At 36.2% G+C, this 26,423-nt stretch overlaps 1 protein-coding gene across 1 annotated transcript; it reads left to right on the top strand.

The window, feature by feature from the left end:
* The first annotated feature begins 6,275 nt into the window (after window positions 1–6,275).
* On the top strand, window positions 6,276–18,343 carry LOC113080514 (protein shisa-9B-like). Its single transcript, XM_026252668.1, has 3 exons — window positions 6,276–6,402; window positions 9,634–9,786; window positions 12,565–18,343. The coding sequence occupies exons 1-3, from the start codon at window positions 6,276–6,278 to the stop codon at window positions 12,957–12,959; spliced, it is 675 nt and encodes a 224-aa protein (XP_026108453.1). The 3' UTR covers window positions 12,960–18,343.
* Window positions 18,344–26,423: the final 8,080 nt, after the last annotated feature.

Here is a 26,423-nt window from a genome sequence, read left to right as displayed (position 1 = left end):
TTTTTTTCATTAATATAAAAAATATATATATTAATGCTAAACTGAGTTCACCATCAGGTGAAACTGTGTTTTTAGAGAGAAATATCAATAATGAGTCCCCCAAAAGCATTTGAACACTCATTTTACATTTACATTACATTTACATTTATTCATTTAGCAGACGCTTTTATCCAAAGCAATCAAAAACAACAAAAAGAGCAATTTTAATGTAAAATATCAATACAAGCAGCATCTGGAAACAAATAAACTGTAAACTCTTAAAGAAATCTACAAGGCAGTTGTTTTAGTGCTTTCAATGATTTTGATTGCTCCATTTGTTTCATGTAGCATACATTTTGTATTCCCATGTTATGCCCTCTGGTCACTATGGCGTGGCTCATTGAAAATCAAATAACATGTTTCTGCTGTTACTCATTTTTCCAGTCCTGGTCTGACTGTCTCTCAAGGCTGCATCAGTACGATATAAACCCATTTGCTGTGGAGAAGCAAACAGTAGTACTAATAACTATGGGAATATTTGAAGGTGGGTAATGGGTAATGCTGTGCCCATCCCTGTCCATTAATATTTATTGAATTTGAGGCTGAGGAAGGGTATTGAATATTTATGGAAAATAACCACATGAAGCTGTACCATACTAATGAGGCAGTACAGGCAGAATGCAATGCAAACTGAATTTGAAAATCACATTTGTTTGTAAAATAACTTAGGAAATACCGATTGTTTGCAATAATTGTGGCCTGGACTTAAATATCAACTCATCTTCCAAGACAGTAGAAAGTTCAATTTATTTCCATGAGGCCCCTGCAGTGGACACACTGTTTTGCTGGAATGCACCAAGACGTTGAAAAAGGCTATAGAGACAGGCTCAGAGTGCAAGGAGTGCCAGAAGATGAAATATGTATATCTACTAGGCCACCACAAGGCAAGATTTGGAAAGAATTGCAGAAGAAATGCTTGCAGTTACCAAATACTCGTATTTATTCTTTCTCTGAACAGAGCACAGTACTGGCAATGAAAAGCAGGAAAATAATAAGTTGAGGCTTGTAAGACTAGAGTTTGAGGTCTCATCAGCCTGTAAGGCACAAAGCAGTGAAGCTTTCTTCACTTAGTCAGTGAGAGAGTCGACTATCGACTAAAACTTTAGGAAATAGTGTCATTTAATGTTTTCTCAGATATCTGAAAAAAAAGACTTGATGTGTGTGCATTCATAAAAATAAAAGGTTCCAGAAGGGTTGTAACAATGCCATCAAAAGGGCCCTTTTGGTTCCCCAAAGAAGTTTCAAATTAAGTTTCAAACCATTTGTGGAATTGAGCCTTTATTTTTGAAAGTGTGGTGGGATGTGCAATCCCTACATCCCTGCTTTGAGTCTATGAGGCAAGTTAGGGGTCCATGTCCATAAGTGGCATACTTATTCTAAACCAATGCGTTCCTGACACAATGTCCAAATTTCCTGGGGAGAGATGAATATTACGATGTAGGTTTCCAAATTTGAGATGGCTGCCCACGTGTGGAGTTGTGTGGAGTGCGTATGAGTCATGTAATGGCAGATCAAATAAGTCAGAGCATTTGCCAACACAAAAGAAGTCAATGGTCACCAAAACTCCAAAACTGTTTGGTTACAAATATTCTTCAAAATGTCTTCTTTTATGTTTAACAGAAGAAAGTCAGGGTTGACGTTTTATATATATATATCAGTGGGTAAGACACAAGTCCAGTCTGTGCTGAAGCACTGCTGTCAATCAAACAATTGTGGGAGGGGCCTCCGACCGTGTGACATCAGATGGTAGAGGTCTTCACGGGTCCAAAAATTCGTGCTCGAACCCGACAGAGACCCGTAATGTACTACACCGAACCGACCCGGACCCGTCTATTATTTCAAAAGCTGGACCCGGACCCGTGTAGATCCGAGAAATGCCTACCCGGACCCGACCCAGGCCCGTATATTATTTGAAATCTGGACCCGAACCCGCCGGGAAGACACAGACCCGACTGGACCCGACGTTCACATATTCCACCTTAAATTGCTATTACAAGTCAATAAACCGGTTGTGAAGAATACAGCTTTTTGTCTTACCTAATTTAAAGAGCCGTGGTCTCTCTTCCTTGTACCTGACTGCCTGTGATGCATTACAATCCTCAGACAAGAAAGTTATTCATCTCATTCCAAGTCCAAGCTGAATCCACTCATTATTTTTTTAGCTTCAAAAGTCCACTTGATGTCACTGTGACGGATGACAAATGCTACTGTGCACATGTACATTCTGATTTGAGTTAACTCGCATAATAACGTCGACTGTTTACCCTTTTGAACTATAATAACGATCGCTCGTGCAATGCCATGGCCGCTGACGTTATTTATTTGCTATCATCTGATCTCTGTGCTCTCTGCTCTGCATCGAGTCTGAATCTGAACCACTAAAACTTTAAGATTAAACGGTTCATTTATAATATTATAAAAACGGGAGAAAATGTAAAACGCGGTTTGGCGGTCGAAGTGTCCCTCACTGCTTGCCATCGAAACATAAAATGCACTCGAGACTGCACATGCGTGCTAGCTGTATCAACCTAAAATGCTTTAACGCAATTTGAGCGTCATAGAAAACATTCATGTGACTGTTCACCTCAGATTGTGTTGCTGATTTGAAATATATTAAACATGAGTGTGTCAAGTCTGCAAGCATTAATACCGTGCGTGCACTTGTATATTAACTCTGAGTGTGCGAGCAAGAGAGAGAGAGAGAGAGAGATCACTTTTTTTGGCTCACTCTTTTCTTTTCCTAATTTTACAAGTTGAAAGTTACAAAAAACACAAGCAGTCTTTGATCACGGCCCGGGTCGGGTCCGGGGTCGACGGGTCTCGGGTGCACTGTGAAGACCTCTGGTCAGGCGGCTCGATTTCAGAAAGGGGAAAACATTTAACGAGATTACAAAAAAACACTTATACATTTGACAGTTCATCTGTAACAGGAGAGACGTAAGGTCATAACACACCTGAAACTAGAGGAACCACAGACAGACTGACACCAGCCAGCCTTTTACATTTCCAATACACACACATATAAACATCACAGCAGTATATCTACACACTTTCCTATATGAAAGGCAGTGGAATGTTCTGAAGGTGATAAATCAATTATTTGGGTTCCACTTTTCAGTTCAGTTCCACAGATATCTTTGTGTGACGATGTCTGTGCCCTTCCCACACCACTATTGTGTTTAGATCCCAAAATACTCTACTGCATTTTTTATGAGGTCTTGCAGACTATCTGTGTCTGTTTTTGACTTACTTTGACTCATTTGAGCAGGTTCTCTTTTCTTTTCAGAACACTTTTGTGTCCTTCTGCTTTAAAGGGATAGTTCAACCAAACATTAAAATCCAATCATCATTTACTCCCCCTCATATTTGCAAACTATATGAAGGAGAGTTATGCTTTTTCATTCCATTATGAATAGGCACTGGAAATGTAAAAAAGGAGACAAAAGCCCAATTTCGCCCAGCTTTATCATTGATAACATTTCGTTAATGCCTCCATTAAAAAGATATGAGCTAAGAATCTCAATTATTGGTGTCACAGAGAGGACATTTCTGATATATCAAATGTGTCCTCTTCATACCCTGCACTTTTTAGTTAAGAGAGTTTTTTTATCAGACACAACATGTAATTTCATGCCCCTCTCTAAAGTAATTAGCTTGGCACTGATATCTGTTTTTGACCAGTGGGAAATAAGGCTGTAATTAGCCCAATTTCTGTATTCATTATCTCTATTTATCATTGAGATACAGCATTAAGTGGGTTCCTTCAAACTAAAACTTCACACAAGTTGGATGTAATATATATATATATATATATATATATATATATATATATATATATATATATATATATATATATATATATATATATATATATATATATATGAACTTTTACTTTTGGTCTCTCTGTACACAAACCCTCTATTATGTGCTGTATAATATATACTTCAAATACATCCAGATGTAGAATTAAAGAAGGAATTAATAACTGCCAAGTATGCATGCCACTTAAAAACACAAACAAACATACTGATTGAAATACAAACAAACATCTAAATTTTGGTCATTTTAGATGTATTATTTATTGGAAAAATGCAGGTGCATTGATTATTGTTTTCTTCATGAAAAATTCAGCACTAGTCTAACTAAAATATCTCATATGGGCAAAATATCTCTATTAGGTATTGACGAAAATGTCTCATGCATTTTTTCCCTCCCAAAGTTGACCTCAGTCATATATTAGCAGCGTTAGATAAGGCTTCTGAGTCACAGTCCAGGAGGGAATCGAACTGTGCATGTAGCATAACTAGAACTGGCACATTCATTAAGTTGCTCTCTTCAAAAATGGGCTAAATTCCAATCAGACATCCTGGCTGAGTGAAATGATGAGAACCCAGTGCTGGGTGACATCTCTGGCATCTCCTGCCAGATAAACGGTCACTGGCTTTCTCTCTCTCTCTCTGAACCCGCTCACAAAATACAGCAATTTCTGTCACTCCGGCGTTTTTAGTTTTGTCACTTGAAATCTATTTTTATCCAAACACAAGCAGCTTTGTCTGCTGTTAAGCCCCTGACCAGCCAACAAGGTCTATATTACCAGAAGAGAGCGATCCGTTAGCATTTCCACTCATCTCCATGGCAATTGATATTTTTGGTCCTCAGTATTTCGAAACAAATTTTTGAGGCAATGACCTGAAACATAACATACCTGACTTTCTTTCTTCTGTTGAACATAAAATACAATATTTTGGTTACCAACTTTCTTCAAAATATCTACTTTTGTGTTTCACAGAAGTCATACAGGTTTAGAAAGATGTGACTTGGTGAGACACGTGTGAGTAAATAATAATGACAGAATTTATAGTTTTGGGTGAACTACCCATGTAAGAAGCATTTCTGTTTTGCATTTCAGTAAAAATATTGAGACATGCTTAAAATAAATGCAACAAATTTGGGGTTTGGTAGACCAAAAATAATCTTATGCAGTTTTATTCTTCAGTAAATGTATCTTCTTTAAGAATGTTCACATATTTTCCTAAAAAGCAAAAGACAAATTTCCTATGATTATTGATTTAAATGATTTGTGCTTGGAATGATTTTCTCTGCAATATATATATGGTATCCTAAATCAAGCCTGCTTATTATGGATTGGAGGTTGCTTGGCAATTGTGACGAGAGGGGTGGAGCTGAGAGCCGTGGGAACGGAGCAAGGCGGGTGTCTTTATCATTAACTCCACCAGACTTGCTCCGTTCCCACGGCTCTCGGCCCCGCCTCACACGTCACAGCAATGCTACAGAAAAGCCCAAAGAAACTAAAGTTTCATCTCTACAGATGAGGAATCGGAGGCTAGTTATTCCCGAACCCGTTGCGGCTTCTCATGTGGTGTGATTGTTCTGTATGAACAGTGAGCTAATCCAGTTATCTGAAAGATGGAATGGATTGTGAACTACAAACCTATTTTCCACCATCCAGTGCTTTTCTCAAGCTGGTTTTATAAGTGTTTTAGATACAGGTGGGAATGTTTCATTTACCACAGTGAATGTCTCTAGTCAGGGCCGGCCCAGGCTCTGTTGGTGCCCTGGACAAGATTTTAGATTTTAGTCCCCCCCCCCCCCCACCCCAACTAAAGAAAAAAATTATACTATACTATACTATACTATACTATAAGTATTAACATAAATAGGCAGTAAATAAATTGTGATAATTTAATGGAGATGTTAAAGTGCCTTGTTGTATTTTGTATTTGTAATAATAATTTGTATTTTATGAGTAAATTTGTTAAAATAGCCTATTGAAGAGACCAGACATGAGCTACTTCCACAACTATGCCTACAGTGACAAGTACTTATTACAACAACGGGAAATATGAGCAATATTAAATGCCTAAAATAGTCTAACAGACCACAAATGCAACATAATAAAGGCTATTTTTTTTTACAGGTTAGCCAGCTAGCTAGCTATTTAGTCTAATTAGAATACCCATACCTTCCTCCCTTTCTACCTTTGCTCCTGTAAGGTTGGGGGTTCGATTCCATGGGAACACATGATATGTAAAAATTGATAGCCTGAATGCACTGTAAGTTGCTTTGGATAAAAGCATCTGCTAAATGCATAAATTTAATTAAAAGTTTTCATTTAATTTCATTTCATTTTAAGTGTTGTGTCTTGAATAATGCCACAAGTGTCTCTTTGCTTCAATATTAATATCCAGGAGGTAGTATCATACTTCGTTTGACAAATGACCTCGTCAAAAAGAAAATTTGTCACTGTCAGTGGATTTGAAAAACCATTACCTGCCATCAGACCCAATGGATGCCACAATCGAGTCAGGAAAGAGTCCACAGATACAGCATTTCTGGAGTTAGGTGTGAAGATAAGGTTGTTTTAGGTGGAGCTCTGTATTTGAAAGATTGATTCTGGAAACATTCAATAATCATTCATGGAACCCCAGGACAGGCATTTAATTTTCTGTGACAGGACATTTTCTCTGCCTTTATTACAGTTCCACTGCATAATGACTTATTTTCATCCCCTCTTTTGATTAGAACTGGAATTAATCTTACTGCCTAAGAGATTATGGATCACTGCGTAATTAATTTCCTCACATTTAATTAGATATTCTGCACACCTGGTTTATAAGCATATTAACTGATGCATTTATGGGATCTTCATGTTTGGTAGCCTGAAGTCTGAACTGTCAAATTGTTTAATCTAATTATCTGAGATTATTCCTTTATGATTAAAGTAATTTCCTTTATGAGCAACATTTCCAAATGATGTAGATGATTGATTATATGAATCAAAATATGATTTGATTTGCACCGTTTCTAATTATTACTATAATGTGGAAGCACGTTTATGCCACGGGATAAAAAATAAAAAGGTAATTGCAACCTTTTATCTCACAAATTTGCCAGTTTTCTTGCAATTGTAAGTTTTTTTAATTTTTTAATTTATTTTATTTTTTTGACAACTCATGCATGCACAAAGCTAACCTCATACATCAGCCTCCCAGAGTTGCTCATGTGAATATGGATATTTTTATTACAAAAATGCATACTTTCGTTGCAAAAGGCCTTTGTTCACTCCCCGGAGCCATTTGAGAAACCTTTTTTTAATGGATTTTTAACCTTTTTATTTGACTTCTTTTGGACTGATGCATTCAGCACCTGCTGAGTGCCATGAAACAATTTTTAATATAACTCAGACTGGATTCATCTGAAAGAAGAAAGTCTTATACCTAGGAATTCCTGAGGGTGAGTAATTTATGGGCTGATTGTAATTTTTGGGTGAACTAACCCTTTAATATGAAATTTAAATAGTGAAAGTGACATTCAGCCAAGTATGGTGACCCATACTCAGAATTTGTGCTCTGCATTTTACCCATCCGAAGTGCGCACGCATGCACACACACACAGAGCAGTGGGCAGCCATTTATGCTGCGGCACCCAGGGAGCAGTTGGGGGTTCAATGCCTTGCTCAAGGGCACCTAAGTAATTCCTGCTGGCCCAGGACTCAAACTCACAACCTTTTGATTGGGAGTCCGACTCTCTAACCATTAGGCCATGACTTCAACTGAGCTGTAGTCTGTGTGATTTTTAGAGAGAAAACTGAAATAGAAGAAAAACAGATTTTTTTTTTTTTTTTTTTTTGTCTTCAGCCCTTTTGTGTTTGAAGTGTATTAAGCAAAGAGCCCGTCTGTCCTGTGATGCAGATGGTAGAATCTTGTAGCAAACAGCCATCCAGTAAGATGAAATAAAAGAGGTTTCCAAGACAACAGGTCAACAAAAGTTAAACAACTAAAACACATCTGAAGAACAGAAACGCACTATTGCACTGTAGCATAGTGCTACAAAAAACACGATTTGCATTGAAAACAAATACAACACTTATTCTGTGCATAATTCACAACGAAAGAATTAGACAAACAGTGTCTTTTACAGCTAATATGCTGTTTTTTTGTTTCCCAGTTGCTCTCCAGTGTCTGTCTGTACTTTCTACATTATATCTCATGCAACTCATTGGGGTTAGAAATAAGCAGAAGGCAAGTCAATTTGCCATGCTCCTGTGCCCCCCTTCAGCTGGCCAGATGTCAACTAATGCAATCTCTAGAATATCATTTATGATTTACACCATCTGCAGCCCTCAATATTAAAGTTTTTGATGTAATCAAGTGTAAAAATTTGTGGGGAAAAAAACCCCCAATAAATTGCCCATTGTGACTGTCACTTGCCAGTGCTTTTGGCATTAACATGTTTTGATATTAGCAGTCCAAATGGATTCGATTAGTAGCACCGGAGAGCCTGGCTGGAGCTCCAGAAATCCATGACTAATGATCTGCTTCCTGGGGGAACAGAGTGAATCACCAAAGAGAAAACTCACAAGTTGTGTTGATGGGTCAATGGAACAGCCCTTAAGCAGTTTAAGATATTGTTAAATGTTAATTTAGCGGACTCTGATGGGAGGTATCCCAACTGCTGTGAGACAACGCACTGGGAAAGATTTCTAAGGGGGTTAATGTGTAGAAGAACAATAGATTCTGATACAGTGTTTAGCCTTCCGGAATAATGTGTGTAATGCGCGTCCACAAAATAAATAAGTATTACCAAGAAGTGTCATAGTCATTCAGCATCATTATTTACTTAAATATTTGGGATATAGATAGATAGATAGATAGATAGATAGATAGATAGATAGATAGATAGATAGATAGATAGATAGATAGATAGATAGATAGATAGATAGATAGATAGATAGATAGATAGATAGATAGATAGATAGATATAGACAGACTGCCTTATTCTGAGTAATTACTATTCATGGACATTTTTGTCTCTTTCAATAGTGACAAGCTGGAGTGCTAGCCAACTACCTTGCAGTTAACCTCACGTTTGTCACAAGGTTATGATAGTTTTGCATTTTTAAATTATTTTTTATTTTAATATCATTTTCAATTTAGTTTTAAATTTCAGTTTAGTTTTAGTTAGTTTCATGAATGGTCTTGTTAGTTTCAGTTTATTTTTTTATTTTGCGAACACATTTCTATATAGTTTTTATTTCATTTAGATTTAGTTTCAGTTTTAGTAATTTTATTATATTATTTTATTAGTAATTATAGTTTAGCGGAGCAAACAGAACAGTTCCAGTGAAGACCAAAGCAAGACATTTAATTTCATCAAAGTTATTTAACTTTTTATATATATATATATTTAACCCCTGTGTATATAAACACAAACACTGAACAAAATTATAAATGCAACGCTATGCACCCATTTTTCATGAGCTGAACTTTTTTTATGTACACAAAAGGCCTATTTCTCTTAAATATTGTTCACAAATCTGTCTAAATGTGTGTTAGTGAGCACTTCTCCTTTGGAGAGATAACCCATCCACCTCACTGGACTGACACTGATTTCCCTTCAGATAAATCATTAAATAAAAATGAATGAATGAATGAATGAATGAACAAACAACCGAACAATCTAACAAACAAATAAGGTAGGTAGGTCATGACGACTCTGGAAGCATTACTTTTATTTTAAAATGATAAAATTTATGGAAACATCTTATATCTGTTGTTTGTTCTTTTGCTTTAGAGGGTGCCCAAATAAACAGTGCGGGACCTGGATCATCTATGATGCAAGCTATGACACAATACCCTGCCCTTGGACAGGTACCTGTAGCCCAGCCCTATGAGCCATCTCAAACTGGAAATGAGCACAACAAGTATGCTTCACTCAAGGCTGTGGGTAAGTCGGCCATTGTGCTTTTATGTGGATTTTATTGAATTATGTTAATCAAGCTCATAATTGAGAAAATTACGTTTGAAACTTGTGTGATTACTTGTTGCTAGAGTTCTTAGTCATGTGGTCTTGACCTGAGATCTTTTTGATGTACTGGCAGGCCATGTTTTAGACCTTTACACAGTCTCATATTGTTCTGAATGTTAGGGGTCTGGTCTTGACTTAAATTTTTTATGAGCAAAGTTACAGCATGTTCTCCTAATGCATGGTCACAGTCCTTAATCTTTGCAAAAACTGATGAGCTTAATTAATTGATTAGAAATTATATATTCAGATTTTGATGTCAGGAGAGCTGCAAACCAACATAAAGGTATGCACAGAATCAGACATTATGTTTTATGGAATATGTATGTTATGAATTATAATGTTGGGAAACAAAAAATGCTTTGGTGAAATATCTAATTTGTCTTTTCCAGTCACTGAATTATCAGTGCTTCAGAATGTATTATGTCCACCACTAACAGTGCTATCTTGTACTATCAACAGTGCTGAGTAGTAACTGATTACATGTAATCTAGGTTATGCAATCAGATAAAAAAGTATTTCTATTTTTAGTGTTCAAGCATAGTTTTTTTAAAGTAAATTTTTGTGTGATTTAATTAATTAGATTTTAATCAACTAGCTAAATTGTGTTGCGTTTTATAGTGATGGAAGAAACAAACCTTTTCGAAGCTTTGAATCAGTTAAACCAACTGCTTTGCAAAATGATCCACTGTTTCAAAGTCCTTGAAACACCACATTCTGGTGATTCCCGCTGGTCAAAATCTCAATGAACTCACATGATTCACAGGATTACAGAAATCATTGTCGTCACCCCCCCTACCCCACCACACCCCTAAGTGCGCCCATCACTAAAGTGGTAACATTTGGTAGTAACATAGTCACTTTATACTTCTCACATCAATTAGTTTGGCATTAGAGTGAAGCCTATCAAAAGACTTCAGTGAGATGACAGCTAGCTAACAGCAGACAAACAACCAGCCGAAGCAGGAACGTGTGATGATCGTGATGCTCTGAGACTTTCAGCCACAGATGAAACTGCTCACTTGTTAATCCACTGAAGTGCTGTCTGTGCAGACTGATCACTAGGAAACCAAAAATGGACAGTTTGTTAGAGACAGGCCCAGGAGACAAGCCACAGCTGGGGGTCTGAAACATTTGAGTTCAGTGCGCTACCTTCCTCTGATGTGAATTAATCTCGGCGTATTGATGTCAGTGAAAGAGTCTCGTCAGAGATCAGCTCTTCTCTCGTCCGGCTGGCTTATTCTGCGCTTGGCCTCCTGGTATGAGGTTTTAGATCTGCGGTTTACTGCGACTCATTGCTGTTAAAAAGGTCAACTGAAGAATATTTAATTAAAAATGTCTAAAATGTCATGCTGAAATGAGGAGGACTTCAAGCAGAGTGTAGTCAGTCCCAATTAAAGCCTGGCTGAGTTGGAAGGTGATACACCGTTAGCAACATTCCATGGATTTTATAAAAAATTTGTAACACACACATAAAAACAGAAATGATTAGTAACACTGTCTGTAAACACATAAAAATCACTTATACTCTGTTGTCTGATCTTGTCTTAGCAAGTTGTGTTTCAGGCTATCAATGATCGACTAGCACTGGTTGAAAATGTTCATCTCTGGAAGAGCTGTATATTTCCATTTGATGATGGAAGCAGTCCAGACTAATTTTGCATTCAAAAAACACATTTTTTTGAAGCAAAGAGTGAAGAGCATGTTGACATTAGGATGTTAACAGCACCAAACAGTCTAACTAATATGGTCGCTATTCAGAATGCCAACTTAAAAGCTTGTTTTATAATGCATATGTGAGGTACTCTTAGATATCAGTATTCACTTCACTAAGATATTTTTGTAAAGAAACCATAATTTTATATATATATATATATATATATATATATATTTAAATAAAATTAAATAAATATTTTTCGAAATGATTATTTACTCACCTTCATGTAATTCCAAAAATATCAAACACATGCTCTATGAAAGTCTTCTGCTGATGCACAAAGGCTGCATTTAATTGATCAAAAATACAGTAAAAATACTAATCTTGTGAAAAATTATTACAAAATATGATTATTTTTTAATACATTTTAAAATGTAATTTATTCCTGTGATGCAAAGTTGAATTTTCAGCATCTCATTCTCAAGTCTTCAGTGTCCCATGATCCTTCAGAAATCATTGTACTATGCTGATTTGCCGCTCAATTTTCAGGAACATTTGATGAATAGAAAGTTCAGAATCTTTTGTAACATTATAACTATTGCGACATTTACTGTCACTTTTGATCAATAACATTGCTTGAAAAAAAAAAACACTTACAGAACTCTAACTTCTAAAAGTAAGTGTATATGTTGTGTTATTTGAAAATGTAATTGTATTTGTGAAAATATTTCGGAAATTAGAAAAATAACTAGTTTATAATGACATGGTGGTCAATAAATAATTAATTCATTTCTCTACAGAAACATGCTGTTTTGTTGTTGTTTTTGTCGTTTGTATGAGGAAATGGTTGTCAAATATTTTCAGAGAAAAATATAGCTCATTTGGGAAAAACAAATGATAACCCTTGATCTATTAAATGTGTTATTATTTGGTACTTATGAGGGGATGAAAAAAAATCTGCAATCAGGTTGTTTTTTGCATCTGACTAATGGAGTGTTATTGATTTTTTTTCTCACTTTTGCTCTTCTGTCTTTCTTTTCCAGCTGAAAAAGCGAATGAAAACTTCTACACTAACAGACGGCACCTAGCCGACCTGGCAGCGAAAGGCACTCTTCCCATGCACTCGGTGAGTCTGGAGCAGGAGCCCACCAACCCTTACAGCCCAGAGTTGCCCTGCCAAAAGCAGAACGGACACAAGTCCAAAACCACCAAGGTCCACAGCTCTCACCCACTGGCTTTTGGCTCGAACACCATTGCCAACCCCGGCATGCTGAAGGGCTGGGAGATGACAGAAACGCTGGGTCGCCGGCACATGTATGCCCCCAAGAGACACAGCACCACCATGGAGCATGTGAACGAGCTGACGTCCCACAGCCAGCACTACCTGCCACCACATCCCTACTTTGTCACCAACAGCAAGACTGAGGTGACCGTGTGAACGGAGCCGCAACATCGGGTTTATCAAGCCCAGGCCTGAGTGGATTCATGGATCGGAGAATGAGGATAATAAAGGAAGCCTGATAGAGGAAGAAGTGTGGATTAGGACCCCGTCCTGCTGGAAGGATTGACTGAGCGGTCCAGATCAAGATCTGCAGGGCTGTTTGTGTGCTGTTTGTCTTTGAGCGGCTGGGCATGGAACAGGTTTGCCCTGGCCTCATTGAATGGGAGAACGTAACATTGTTCAAAGGAACTCGTTCTGTGTCCATACTGTCACAAATGAATAATCTGACCTGTAGTGATGAGTTTGTCACAAGGCCATCCGTCAAAGTGATGAGGACACATTTAAACCCTTAACAATCAATGCAATCAAACGTACCAGATGGCACAACTGTCATGATTCGTAACAACCTGAAAGCGTGCGAGAAAGTCCCTCAAGGTACACTGTCCTGTTTTCTCATAATCTTGTACATAAAAGAATGTTACCAAGGATGTAAAATGTCAAAAGCTTCCTCGGATAAGCAAAAGACATCGGTCTAGAAGATTAAAGATGATGTGAGGACAATCATGTCTCTAGCTCTTCTCATCTCAACACTCAAGACTTTCCAGAGCGTGTGCACCAAAAACCTCCTGTAGCAAAGTGACACGCTATACCCTGAAAAACACTGGGCTTGTGCCTTTCCAACAGATGAACTCGTTATATGAGAGCTCTTGTGCTTTTCAGCGAGCACATGGTGTTTCTTCAATAACAAAGATGCATACAATATAAACAAACCTATTGTTTACGGCTGTCATATTCCAGTAGAAAATGTTGATTGTCATGTGTTCTAAAATACACCTTTTCCTTTCACTATGTGTTCACATATTGTATGGCCCTATCTTTTAGTGCAACTCTAGACTGTAGACAAAGGAAGTACCATAGGGTTAATGATAGACATTCATTACTTTTCAATGTTAGGTTTGATAAAAATGAATGGTTAATTCTGATACTGAACAAGATGGTTACAACACTGCCATTGTTGCATTCCAAGTATTTTGGGTATTGAAAACTGATTCAGTAGTTTCTTTTGTCTTTAGCAACATAATGTGAACCATTTCACTTAGCATAAAATGCTGCATTCAGTGTTTTGTCATCCACATTCAAATCATCCCAAGTATCTGGCTGTGAATAATGTGGATCACATAAACTTAGATTGCTGTGAAACAAGTACACTTAAAATGACCTACATCATTTACTCGCCTAAATCGAGATGGCAAATTAGCAGGCTAATTCATAGTGAAAATAAAAAGACATTTACTTATCTAGTAGTGCAGATTTCTGCAGTGTCACACTCACACACACACTTATTACACAAGTAGGAAACCCATTCTCAGTTTTAGTATCGTAAACTTAAGGGGTGGTCGCACTAGAATTTGTGTTTGTATTCTGCTGTTTTTAAGTTTGGTGAACTTTGACCTACAAAACTGTGCAGTGATATTTGACCATTAGAGGTCAAACTGACTGACCTGCTGCTAGTGGCACAGAAATTGCTCACTTTAACTTTAAGGTGAAGGAATAGTCCAATCAAAAATGAAATTTTGCTGAAAATGTTCTCAGCCCAGGCCATCCGAGATGTAGAGTAGATGAGTTTGTTCTCCATCTTAAGAGATTTGGAGATGTTTAGCAGTACATCACTTGCTCACCAATGGATTCCCTGCAGTGAATGGGTGCCATCAGAATGAGAGACAAAACAGTCACACAAGTAACTCACACAACTACAGTGTTTGTGTTTGTAATCAGGAGAGAAATATGCTCTGATCAAGCACTATTTATAAGTGTTCATAAGATTTTGATATGAGAGGACAAAAGAGGATGGACTTTTTCACTGAAGGAAGCCTTATTATGGTTTATAGACTCAAACTGTAGCCTAAAGCGACAGAGTACAGTTAAAATGGTTTAATGATGGATTTGTTTATGCTTTTATTAGACAGCTGCAGCTCATCCAGAACACTGCTGCCAGAATTCTGACTAGAACCAGAAAATCTGAGCATATCACACCAGTCCTCGGGCCCTACACTGGCTTCTAGTTATATTAAGGATTGATTTTAAAGTACTTTTACTCATTTATAAATCACTCAATTGCCTAGGACCTATAAAGGACCATTACATATATGCTTGCTGAATATAAACCTAACAGAGCACTCAGATCAATAGGATCAAGTCAGTTAGAAATACCAAGGGTTCACACAAAACAAGGGGAGTCCGCCTTTAGCTATTTTGCCACCCGCAGTTGGAATCAGCTTTCAGAAGAGATCAGATGTGCTAAAACATTAGCTACATTTAAATCTAGACTCAAAAACTCATTTGTAAAGCACATTGAGTGACCCTTGTGTATGAAATGTGCTATGTAAATAAACTTGCTTTGCTTTTCCTTTCACTTTATAAGATGATATAAATGATTGTCTGGAGTATTGTTTCTTACATGTGGATTATTGTGATGTTTTTATCAGCTGTTTTGTCTCTCGGTCTGACGGCACCCATTCACTGCAGAGGATCCATTGGTGAGCAAATAATGTAATGCAAAATTTCTCTAAATCTGTTCTGATGAAGAAACAAACCCATCTACTTAATTAAAAAATTTATGGACATTCCTTTCTACCCTAAAATCCAGGTGTTTCAAAATACGGTTGAAACACCTGTGAATTTTTTTTGAAAATAAAATCAATACAGAGCACATTGGGCTGTATTTGAACAGATTTTTCTTAGAGTGAAAGGCTGCCACAGAGACTGCGACAGCTTCTCAGGACAGCTATTTAAATGATATCTGTCAAGCTAGTAACATGTTAGGTGTGGTATGTCTTCTACTGCACACTGAAATGTTTTAAAGCCCAACAAGAATAATTGATCACCCTCTAAGCCAATTGAACAAATATTAGAGCAGCAAGACAGCTATAAAAGCCGTCTTTTGTAAGTTAAATTAAATTTAAATAATTCCATAAATGTAGTGTGACCAGCCAAGCCGCATATAAATAAAACATTTCAAGATCTTTAGACCAGTTGGAATCCAAATTATGTTGCATGTAAATTTAGGATTGATTATCTATGATGAGAAATAAAAATCTCTGTCAAGATTTATTAACATAGCAATATCAGTATTGTGTCTAATTTTGGCCTCAGTTGTCCTAAGAATTCACTCAAAAAAATAATAATACAAGCTCTGCCTCCAGTTTAACTGCTTGTCTTCTTCATGCCATTGAATAATGTCTTTGTGCGTCACTACCAAACAGCCTGCAACAAACCAGTACTTAAGCCTGACATACTGGCTACTGGTCTGTCAGTCACTGAGTCCACTCAACATCTATTAAACCTGAGTGTCTCACTGCAGGTCACCTCATGACTCAGAGCGCACTACAGGATCACTCTCCGGGGGGCACTTTTCTTGGAATTAAATCTCATAGTGAATACCTTTCCCTCTGAAATCTCCAAACACTGCAGAAATGGATTAGCACAGATAATGTCAAGATTCGCCATGCAGCTAAAAAGACCTGCACAGCTGGATTCCAGGGCTTTAGTCTGACTGCATAATATAACATATGAAATCGTCATTGTGATATAGAAATCAGGCATGTGGGAAATAATCTGGGTTAACAATTGGGAGAGAATTCACTAAGAATGAATTGCACCTACTGATTAATTTATTACCATTGTTTTAGCACCAAAGGTAAAAACAGTTTGAGCAATATAGAATACAGCAGAGTAAATACTGCATGATTTTGTGAATATGAAGTAATCTATGATACGCATTAATAAGACGCAGTCACACTATACTTACACATGCTTGGCCACTCTTGATTCAATCATTTCCATTCCTACACATAAACCAAACAGTGAAACAAATGAGAAAAAGTATTGTCTTGCATATCAGATTTTTATTTGGAGAATATTGTCTTGCATATCAGATTTTGATTTGGAGAAAAATTAAGTTTTGACATAAATCTGCTTAACAAAACAAATTTGAAACCAATAGAAGATGTAAATGTTGCAGAATGATCTCTTGACTCATGGTTTGCATTGTTGCAGGAAAGTGGTGGGCAGTATATTTTCACATTTTGAATGCATTATTATTATTATTATTATGTTATTATTTACTAAAAACAGAAAATGTTAAGTGTGACATATCCTGCTGTTGCTGATATGAATTTCAGTGTCTGTATCTTTCACATGATCAAACTTAGTGTGAATGAATCTTAATGTACATATTAAATCAGGCCTGTTTGCACAGAAAATCTAATAATTTAAAGCTAATATTTATTTAAACTATGTACAGTACAAATAGTCAATCGTTCAAAATTTACAATTGAATTTCTGAAGTGAATTCAAGTAATTTAGAAGTAATTTAGAATTTAGGAGATTTTCCTAACACAGATTTTGCTTTGGGTTCAAAGTGGTCACGTGATTTCAACAACAACCTGCTTTAAGCTGGTTTAAACGTGACTTCTACGTGAGCAGTGCTTCATAAATCGCTACACTATTGACAATAGACAATGTACCTTTTTGTCTGCAAATTTAGCTGAAATTTCACCAATGTTGACCACACCTAAACTCTTTGCTCAGACATTTACTGTACAAATATCACTTCTATTTACCATTAATGTAGAAAGATTATCTTTGTTGCTATTCACAATTGGTGCAAACAGTCTGGACCACTTATGTAACCTAATACACAAAACAGAACTATACCAATGTATATAATACATGGTTAACCTGGATTATGGTTTGTTAGTGAATAAAGCTTTTTATGCTAAAATAACTCACAAAAAAAAATTGGTGCAACTGCTTAGTGAATTCATCTCTCAATGTGTTGAAATGTATGAAATCCCATGTTACGTTGAGGCTACATAGGAGGGTCGTCTTATTGCTGATTTCTGTTTCCACCTCTCATTGTGCCTTGCTGTTCATTAACAGTCACTAGGTGTCATTTTTATGTTTTCACTAAGTTTCATGGATTATTAGGGTTGGAAATGAATGAATGCTTAGAAAGAACATACAGAGGTTTTTATCTTTTGACATCAGCACAAGGTATTAGTTATTATTTAGAGACGTGACAAGCTAGCACATAACAGACGCAGTCTTGAACAGTCAGCTGTACATTACATCACAAAAGGGCTGAAAATTAGCAGAACGACTTTAATGCTGTGATCATGAAGTTTAGATGCTGAGCGAATGCATTCTGGCAGATGTTATAAAAAGCTGTGCTAAATAATATTGCCCTTTATTTCATGTGTTGAAAACCCCCATAACCCCACTGCAATTGATATTGATGTTGGTTTGTGTATTTGCATCTGTTAACTGGTTCATTTTAAACACTCAGATTTTATAGAATCTCATTTTGAAAAAGTAATACCTCAAATGCTTATGACAAGTAGTAAGAAATTCATTGATTTATTTGTATATTCTGATAATGCTGGTATACTATCAAACTCTTTTATGAAATGATATTTCATATCATATTCTTCACATAAAGCCAAAATAGTTACACAATAACTTGATATACATAAGTAGTAACAAAGTAGTTGCTGATAAGACCAAATCTGTCCAGTTCAGTGGTCCATATTGTAAATCTCGTAGACGAAACACTGGGGATTGCCCACCAAACTAATATCTGCACAAGCTCAAATTATATAATGAAACCTGAGTGTCTTTTATTGAAGGTTATTTTTGTGATCCAGGTTTATTTGAAAATGTGTCAATATAGTATTCAGTTGGTCATAATACTGTGTCTACTTCATTGGTGATGCAAGACGAAGCATCTGGGAAACAGAGCACATCTTGCAGCTCGCAGATCACATTTAATACACTAGGGTATCATTTTTTAAACAATGTATTCTATGTAACATTTCTATGTGGAAGTTGAAAGTTTAAGCACTGTTGTACTGTTCAAATCACAAAACATATTTACAATAAATGTCTCCTCTATACATGGTGTGGATTTTTTTTTTTTTTTTTTTACATTAACTGTGCTAATGTTTTACATGTCAAATGATTTTAGGCAGATTCTGTAGTCTGGGAAGATGTGCCTTATACTGCAGTGAAGATGAGCCATAATGTTCCGATATAGGCTATTAGGCACAAAATGTGTTGTTTCACAGACCAGATACTTGAATATGGGAATATTATAGCTTATTCTGGCAAAGGGGAAAAGATTTAGCTGGTTAGCATGGCTTAGTTAGCTCTGTTATCAGAATAAAATATAAAAAAAAAAATATCAACATTTGGTGTGAGCACACTATGCTTTAAAAAAAGCTTTTGTCCTAGGTACACTTGCGCATTGTTTTCAGGTAGGTTTCTTGAAGCATCTTGGAGACATTGCCACAGTTCTTCTGGATTGAGTCTGTCTCAGTTTGTTCTGTGTCTTCATATTATTCCAGACAGAATGATGATGGTGAGATCAGATCTCTGTGTGGAGCCCTGGCTGCTGTCAGACTCCTTGTGCAAACATAAATCTCGCTGGATTATTACAATTAATGGCAAAGATAATGTTAGGAAATGTAGACTGATATTTACTACTGACACACTATAGCAAAAGATAGAAATAACTGACTTAAAACTATTTTGTTGGTGAAAATACTAGTGGTCTAAGACTTTTGCACAGTACTGTATATATTCTTTTTGGAAGGCTCATTAAAGTTTGCCGCTTTGGATGTCACAAAAATGAATGAGAGTGCTAACAAATAGCTTCTTCCAAATATTATAGACCTAGCTGATTTTGGCCAACATCACCCACTTAGACCCAAAAATAAAGATTCTGTCATCTTTTTCTCACCCTCATGCCGTTCCAACCTGTATGAATTTCTTTCTTCTGTGTAACACAAAAGAAGATATTTGGAAAAATAGAACTGATCACTAATTATTTCCATGCTTTTAGAGGAAATAAGACAATAAAGACCATTAATATTCAGTAATATTATCAATTTAACTGCACTGACAATATTGAATGAGAAGAAAATTTAAACAGAATAATGAAAATAAAAACACTTATTGAACTGAACTTAATCTGCACTGAACTGTCTTGGGATGAATAATGACACTATTGCTTTCTGCAGAGCTGCTTTATAGTTGGATTAATTTGGGTCATAAATGATCAACTTGAAGCAACAATAACAGTTATTGAACTGAACTGAAACAACAATGAACTAAACTGAGATCAATAATATCTGTGTTCTGTTGAGCTGCTTATATCTGAGATAAAATATTTCATACAGTAATTGATGTAAGCTGCTTTGAAGCAATCTGTGTTGTATAAGGCACGGCTATATATAAATGTGACTTGATTTGGCTTGAATGGGGACTGACGTTTTCATGCTTCCATACAATAAAGGAAGTCATATGAGTGGGTGAGTAAACAATGGCAGAATTTAAATTCTAACTGTGAACTGTTCTTTTTAGTAAGGACAAATATCTGGTAAGGATGAGGACATCTGAATTTTGGAAGTATTCAAAAAGCACTACCAGAATTGCTTTGTAGCAGAATTGATCATTACCTTGAGGAGATAGTGTGAGGGTGTATATCTGCAGCACTGATGTGCAAAACAGCACTTATTTGGATTTTGCTGAAGGCTTTGCACACAAGTTTACAAAAGCACAGTTTCAATCATGAGTTCTTCCAAATGAGAGCTAATCAGCTATTTTTATTTGTATTTTATAAAATTACATTGATGTATATTTTAGTTTATAAATCCTTTCAGTACATTCAGCAGTACACTTTAAAACTATTTTAAAGACAATAGAAATAATTACAGTATAACTGTATATAAATGTATTCCTTATGTCCTACTTAAGTGGGTGAAAAATACTGAATGAAGTTTCAGCTAATTCCATTTCATATAATTTCAAACGATAATACATATTCATTAAATTGTAGTGCCTGAAAATTCAAGTTCAGACTAAGTATTCTTTTCAACTATATCACTGCCTTAATAAGTGCTCTTTTAAAAGTGTGCTGAAGTGCACTTCTTAAGCAAGAGTCTAGATGCATTAGAAATAGAAAGATATGAATCTGAATTATTTATTTAATTGATTATTAGGCCATATTTCCTGGAGGATGAGCCAAGCAATCGTTTCTTACCAAAAAAGGAGAGAGCAGTGGCTTTTTTTTTTTTTACTTTGTAGCAAAGGCAAGAAAGAAGGGATTAAAGTATTGAGTGTGTGCAGACAGACACCCGCCGCTAACACAAACCTTATAGAAACCGTCCCTTTCTGAGGAGGTGGTCAATAAAACCTTATCTTCTGCCCAAAAATCTTTCAGGGAGGAATTAGCAGCCACGACTCAATTTGCTGCAAACAAATGACATGAGAAATGTAATGCTTGCACATATATTCGAATTTTGAATTCATAAAAAAAAGTTTTTTCCTAAAGCAATGCTATTTTTGTTTTTAGACGCTTGAGTATTAACCTAGAAACCAAGGTAAAACTGTGTATCAACAGTGTGACTGGCTGTTGTAATTTTAAACGTTCCTTTTGATAGTGACAAGGACATAACAGCGTCCTGTTTCTCCCATGACACACGCTGTTTCAGGTGTTAAAGTGTCTCTCACCTGCCTAAAGTGTGGCCTCATTAATATGGCTGATTAAACCCTTCAGTAATTAAGGCCAGGGTAGTGCTGTTTAGAAATTATGCTAATTTCCCAGCCCTCTATCACACAGGGACTCACTGTGCAGCAATGAATTCAGTACGACTGTAGTCTTCAGAATAGAATTAGGGAGCGTAATAGGGCACATGTGAATGACTCTATTTGAACGTCTGACTTTTGGAAGACAAAAATATCCCGTGCTTTGATAGTCCGTCAAAATGGGCCCCTGGAAATTTCAATTACAGTTGATTCCTCCTGAAAAAAATGATGCAGAACAAATCTGGTTTTTCAAAATCCACAGTTCAAAGGTGGAAGGGAAGGAGGGGGTCTTACATTTTCCGGCTCTGCCAGCAGAAGGTTTAATTGATCTTATGGTCCACAGGGACACGATGCCACAGCTGCATTTTCATGTCAGGGAAGAAAGCTCCTTCTGTTGTTTTGCATCTGTCTCAGTTGTCTAGTGCATTTATAGGAGAAGACAGAGACATGGGCTACTGAACCTGGATGAAAGGCGAATGGAAACACAACTGTGATAAAAATCGAAATGACAAATGTGGCATTTTGTGGCTTAACAAAACCTTTTGGTGTTTAAAAAAAAGCAGTTGGTCTATGCAGAGTATATGAAACCATTGTGTGTGTATGTGTGTGATAAAAAAGTAATATTGCAAGTGATGATGGGAATTTGGAGCACTTTAATCATATTTATTATGCTGTCCACTATCTGTTTTGTTTAAAAAAATATATGTCAAGATGTATGAACTTGTATACTGCAAACCGAATCTAATTATGGGTACAATTAAAATAACCTGAATCTGAATCTAAACCTAAATCAAGTATTCTAAGAACCATAAACTAGAAAGATCGATTACTGTTGAGATGTGAACTGGTGGGTGGTGGGTTATGGAGGTTTGAGTCCGGCTTGTGTTATGCCTGATCCTTTTCCCATTGAAATCAACAAATAAATAATAAACCGGACAGAAAATCTGATCCAGATATTTCAGCCGCTTCGACATACAGAAAAAAAATGGCCTAAATGACAATGGAAACATATAGAAATTGACTCTTCTTTTGTGGCAGTAGAAATGGGTCATAAACTACTTTAGAAAAAGTAAGGACAATAATTCCGAGCACGTTCCAAGTTTGGTGCACGTTTAAATGGGCCAGTGCCACTGATTTGAGAACTTTGCTTTTCAAACAAGTGGGAAAAGGGCATTTATTGCGCTGTCTCCTACAGTTAACCTACTTTTGCTTGTTTGCAATCGACTCGTGCAAGAGATCTTCCCCTGATGCCGAATCCCGTGGAGCTCTCTCACAGTGAGGGGGAAATGCACATTCAATGAGATGCTTTTGATACCAAACTTTGTGCTAGAGTGAACAATACTGAAACATACACGTTAATTTTAATAACAGGATTTGTAATGGCTTGTTATTGTCTGTTTGTGAATTACATCTTTGACAAGCAGGATTTAATCAAACATAACAATGCCTGAAATGAGAAACAACCCATGGTGTTTGATTTATGGTAAAAAGCTATGTTTCTGATCATGGGAGTGGTTACAGAAACAGTTAGACTGACTTAAATAGGACATTTTTTTTTCTTTGAGGCATTTGAGTTCTCTTTTTGTGGTTCATCTGCTTTGAACTACAACCCTATGTGATATGTTATGTGTTTTCAGCTGCATCCAAACTAATAAAACAGACATCAAACTTCTGGACTAATAAAGCATGTTGTGATTTAGGACAGGCCAGATTTGCTCTAGGTCTTTCTGTGCAGTTCTCATCATTCTTTCACAGCAGGTTATTCCCTGAGACATGAGAACATCTCGTGCTCCCTGGGCCTCGGATGATGAAAGTGGATGTTCTGGTGTCAGACTCTCAACATGAGAGTGTATTAATGCAATATGATTTTTTGTATCTCTCCTATTCTGATTTCACCCAAAAAGGGAAGGACATGTTTTTAAAATAAAAGATGTCAAAATCTGAGTTTCCAAACAGATGGGAGGAAATTTTCACTGATCACAGCTTGTCCATTCATTGCTGAGGAAATTCAGCCTTGTTTTTTGTTTATTTTAACTTACCAAAGTAGTTCAACCAGTGATATGCCACTGATGTCAAATCTGGCAATACACTAATATTACTAATGCTTTTGAACAATGTCTTTTATGCCCATCATTTATATTATCACATATATAGTAAAAACTGTAAAAATAAATAATTGAAAGTAACAGTTTTCTGTTTTAATATAATTTTTAAATGTAATTTATTCCTTTAAAGCCCATCAGTCGGTCCCAAAGCCCCGTGGACGAGGCACAGGTCCAGCTAGCAGATGGGTGGGTGGAAGCACAAGCTGATACTCCTGTATTAAATGAATTATGAATGCATTTGGAGGCCACTGGTCATGTTTTGCTAGGTTTACATATACTCTGGAGACTTTCTGACAAGGCTTTTTCTCACTCCTTCTGCAGCACTCTTAGGATTTCCTTAAATGTTTCACATATACACGCTATTTAAAAAATGCATCATGAAACTAATTAATTGTTGCAACAGTCTGCTTGAAGTTGGCGTGACTGACTTTACACTGAAAGAGTTTGCCACTTTACCACCAACAGACTGACATTTAAAATGTTTTCTAATTTTATTAACATTTGAAGGGAACATATTATGAGAGAAAAATGTTTTACATGGATAAAACAGATAATTGTAGACATCCATATAACTACCTGGAACAATAATTTTTGGGAAATTAAAAGTAAAATGTTTGTTCAGAAGTGATACTGGCACTGTTCATGATTACATAATTAGCATTTAGTAAGTTGACCCAGCATTAAAGACAATGTGAACTACAGGACAAGAGGCCACAAGCTGCAGGTTCTAACTGAAGTTTCAACAGTGGAGTGGCTTATTTAACCTTTAATCAAATACTGTAATAATAATAATAATAAAAGAGGAGTATTATATTTTATATTTCAAGCTTTCATGGCCCATGTAGTTTGCAGGGGAGAGTATGAATCTCATATTCGAGGATTAAGAAAAACTAAAAAAACATCCACTTTATTATGCAAGTAGGCCCAGACTAATAACGGTTGTCAGATTATATTTATTACTTTTCTTAAGAAGATGATGTTTAAATGCTTATTTTATTTATTTATTTATTTGTAATTTTTTTGTAATTTTTTATCCAATCTCTGTAGTTTTCATTGCAGGGGCAAAACATATAATTCAATGCAATACAACAACTTTTGAGAAATGAACAAATAAATTACGTTTTTTTTTTTTTTGTTTAAACAAACGAACAAAAACATGAGTGGATAGTTAAGTAAACCTAAGTTGCTCCATGTTCATCTTGAAATATTACTAACATTATAAAAGTTATTCCTACTTTATAAAAATATGTTAAGATTTCATAGCAAGACACCAGAACCAGAACCTGAATGTGAACATTTTTACAATTATGCTAAAAAGCCTTTTACTTGCTAAAAAGGTATAAACGATCAGTCAGACAACAGAAGGCATGTAGTTAATTGTGAACAACAGGTTACAGCAGTTTTAATCATGTTGGTAATTTAGAGGCTGTAGGGTTAATATTAATGTCAACATCACATCAGAACTGATCCTATTTATTTTCACATTTAATAGACATTAGTGGTATGTTCTTAATTTAGTTCCCAAAAATGTTTCTCCCTTCCTTAATCAGTTCATGATGGATCAAATCAAGTCCTACATTTTTTCTTCTTCTATTTTGCTGGTTAAAGATTATTCAGAAGTAAGTCAGAGTTTACAGGTAAAATGTATTATGAATGGCCATTTACTGTACATTAACTTTAAGAGTATATACTGAGTGCTGAGGCTTGGCTGACATGAGTGAATGAATATCATTACGTAGTACATTATCATTAACATCAGATAATTGCCCTCAGTTTTCATGAGAGAGTGGCGGGAGGAGAACAGGAATTACAGCTTTTGTGAGACAGTAATGTATTCTGGACAATGACAAATGTACATCTGAATGGGCCTTTTTCCCTCCTATTTTTCTTTTCCCTCCCTTTCTCTCCTCTGTCTCATTTAGTGGTTTGTCCTAATATCACACTGACCTATGTTTTCTCCCAGGAGTGGTGATAATGGTCATTATACAGTATGAATGATGCTCACATGTCAGGCCCAATGTCTTTCAATAATGCAGAAATATGGTTAGTGTGCTGGATATGCACAAATGAACAGCAAACTACAAATAAGACTATGACACTAGGTGACAAAAGGTCATTTAAAATCCATTCATAATGTCTGTGTTATGTGTCTGTGTGCACGGATAAATGCGTGTAGCAATTATTCATAATTACACATGACTGCCACAAGATTGTTTCTGGCATATAAGGTTATTTCATGCTCTGTGAACATCTGGAGTCATGGATGGTGGTTTGCTTGGGTCTCATTGTTGTAAACATAAAATTTCAAGCTCTTGGGATTGAAAGCAAGAATCGGAAGCAGACCATTCATATTGAAGCAGACCATGTGTAATCAACAGTTAATGGAGACATGTAGAGAGTGGATGGTTTCTAAAGGGCCATTTTATTCATCTACACACCACAATTACATTGACTTATAATCAACCTGTAATGTGACGCACTGATTCAAATTGTTAGCTCTGACGCAAGTTACCAGTCGAGGTCTTTCAATAAATGTTAAATTTAAATGTACTGATACCATTATTTCTGCAGGACCAGTAGTACCAATTCCCAGGTCAGTAAGGTTCCCGCTGATAGACAGCTGCTTTCAAACCTGTGTGTGTGCCCTGTGAAAAGCATCAAAGTGTTCTATTTACAGCACGTCTTCTGAAATGTTAAGCATTGTAGCCAA

The sequence above is a fragment of the Carassius auratus genome, unplaced genomic scaffold (assembly GCF_003368295.1).
Source record: "Carassius auratus strain Wakin unplaced genomic scaffold, ASM336829v1 scaf_tig00031496, whole genome shotgun sequence".
NCBI classification, from domain to species: domain Eukaryota; kingdom Metazoa; phylum Chordata; class Actinopteri; order Cypriniformes; family Cyprinidae; genus Carassius; species Carassius auratus.
This window is presented reverse-complemented; position numbering and strand designations above follow the sequence as displayed.

Coding starts and splice junctions, on each gene's coding strand:
- LOC113080514 (XM_026252668.1), top strand. CDS start 6,276: ATGACCTCGTCAAAAAGAAAATTTGTCACTGTCAGTGGATTTGAAAAA. Junction 6,403..9,633: donor TACAGCATTTCTGGAGTTAG/GTGTGAAGATAA, acceptor CTTTTGCTTTAG/AGGGTGCCCAAATAAACAGT. Junction 9,787..12,564: donor TGCTTCACTCAAGGCTGTGG/GTAAGTCGGCCA, acceptor TTTCTTTTCCAG/CTGAAAAAGCGAATGAAAAC.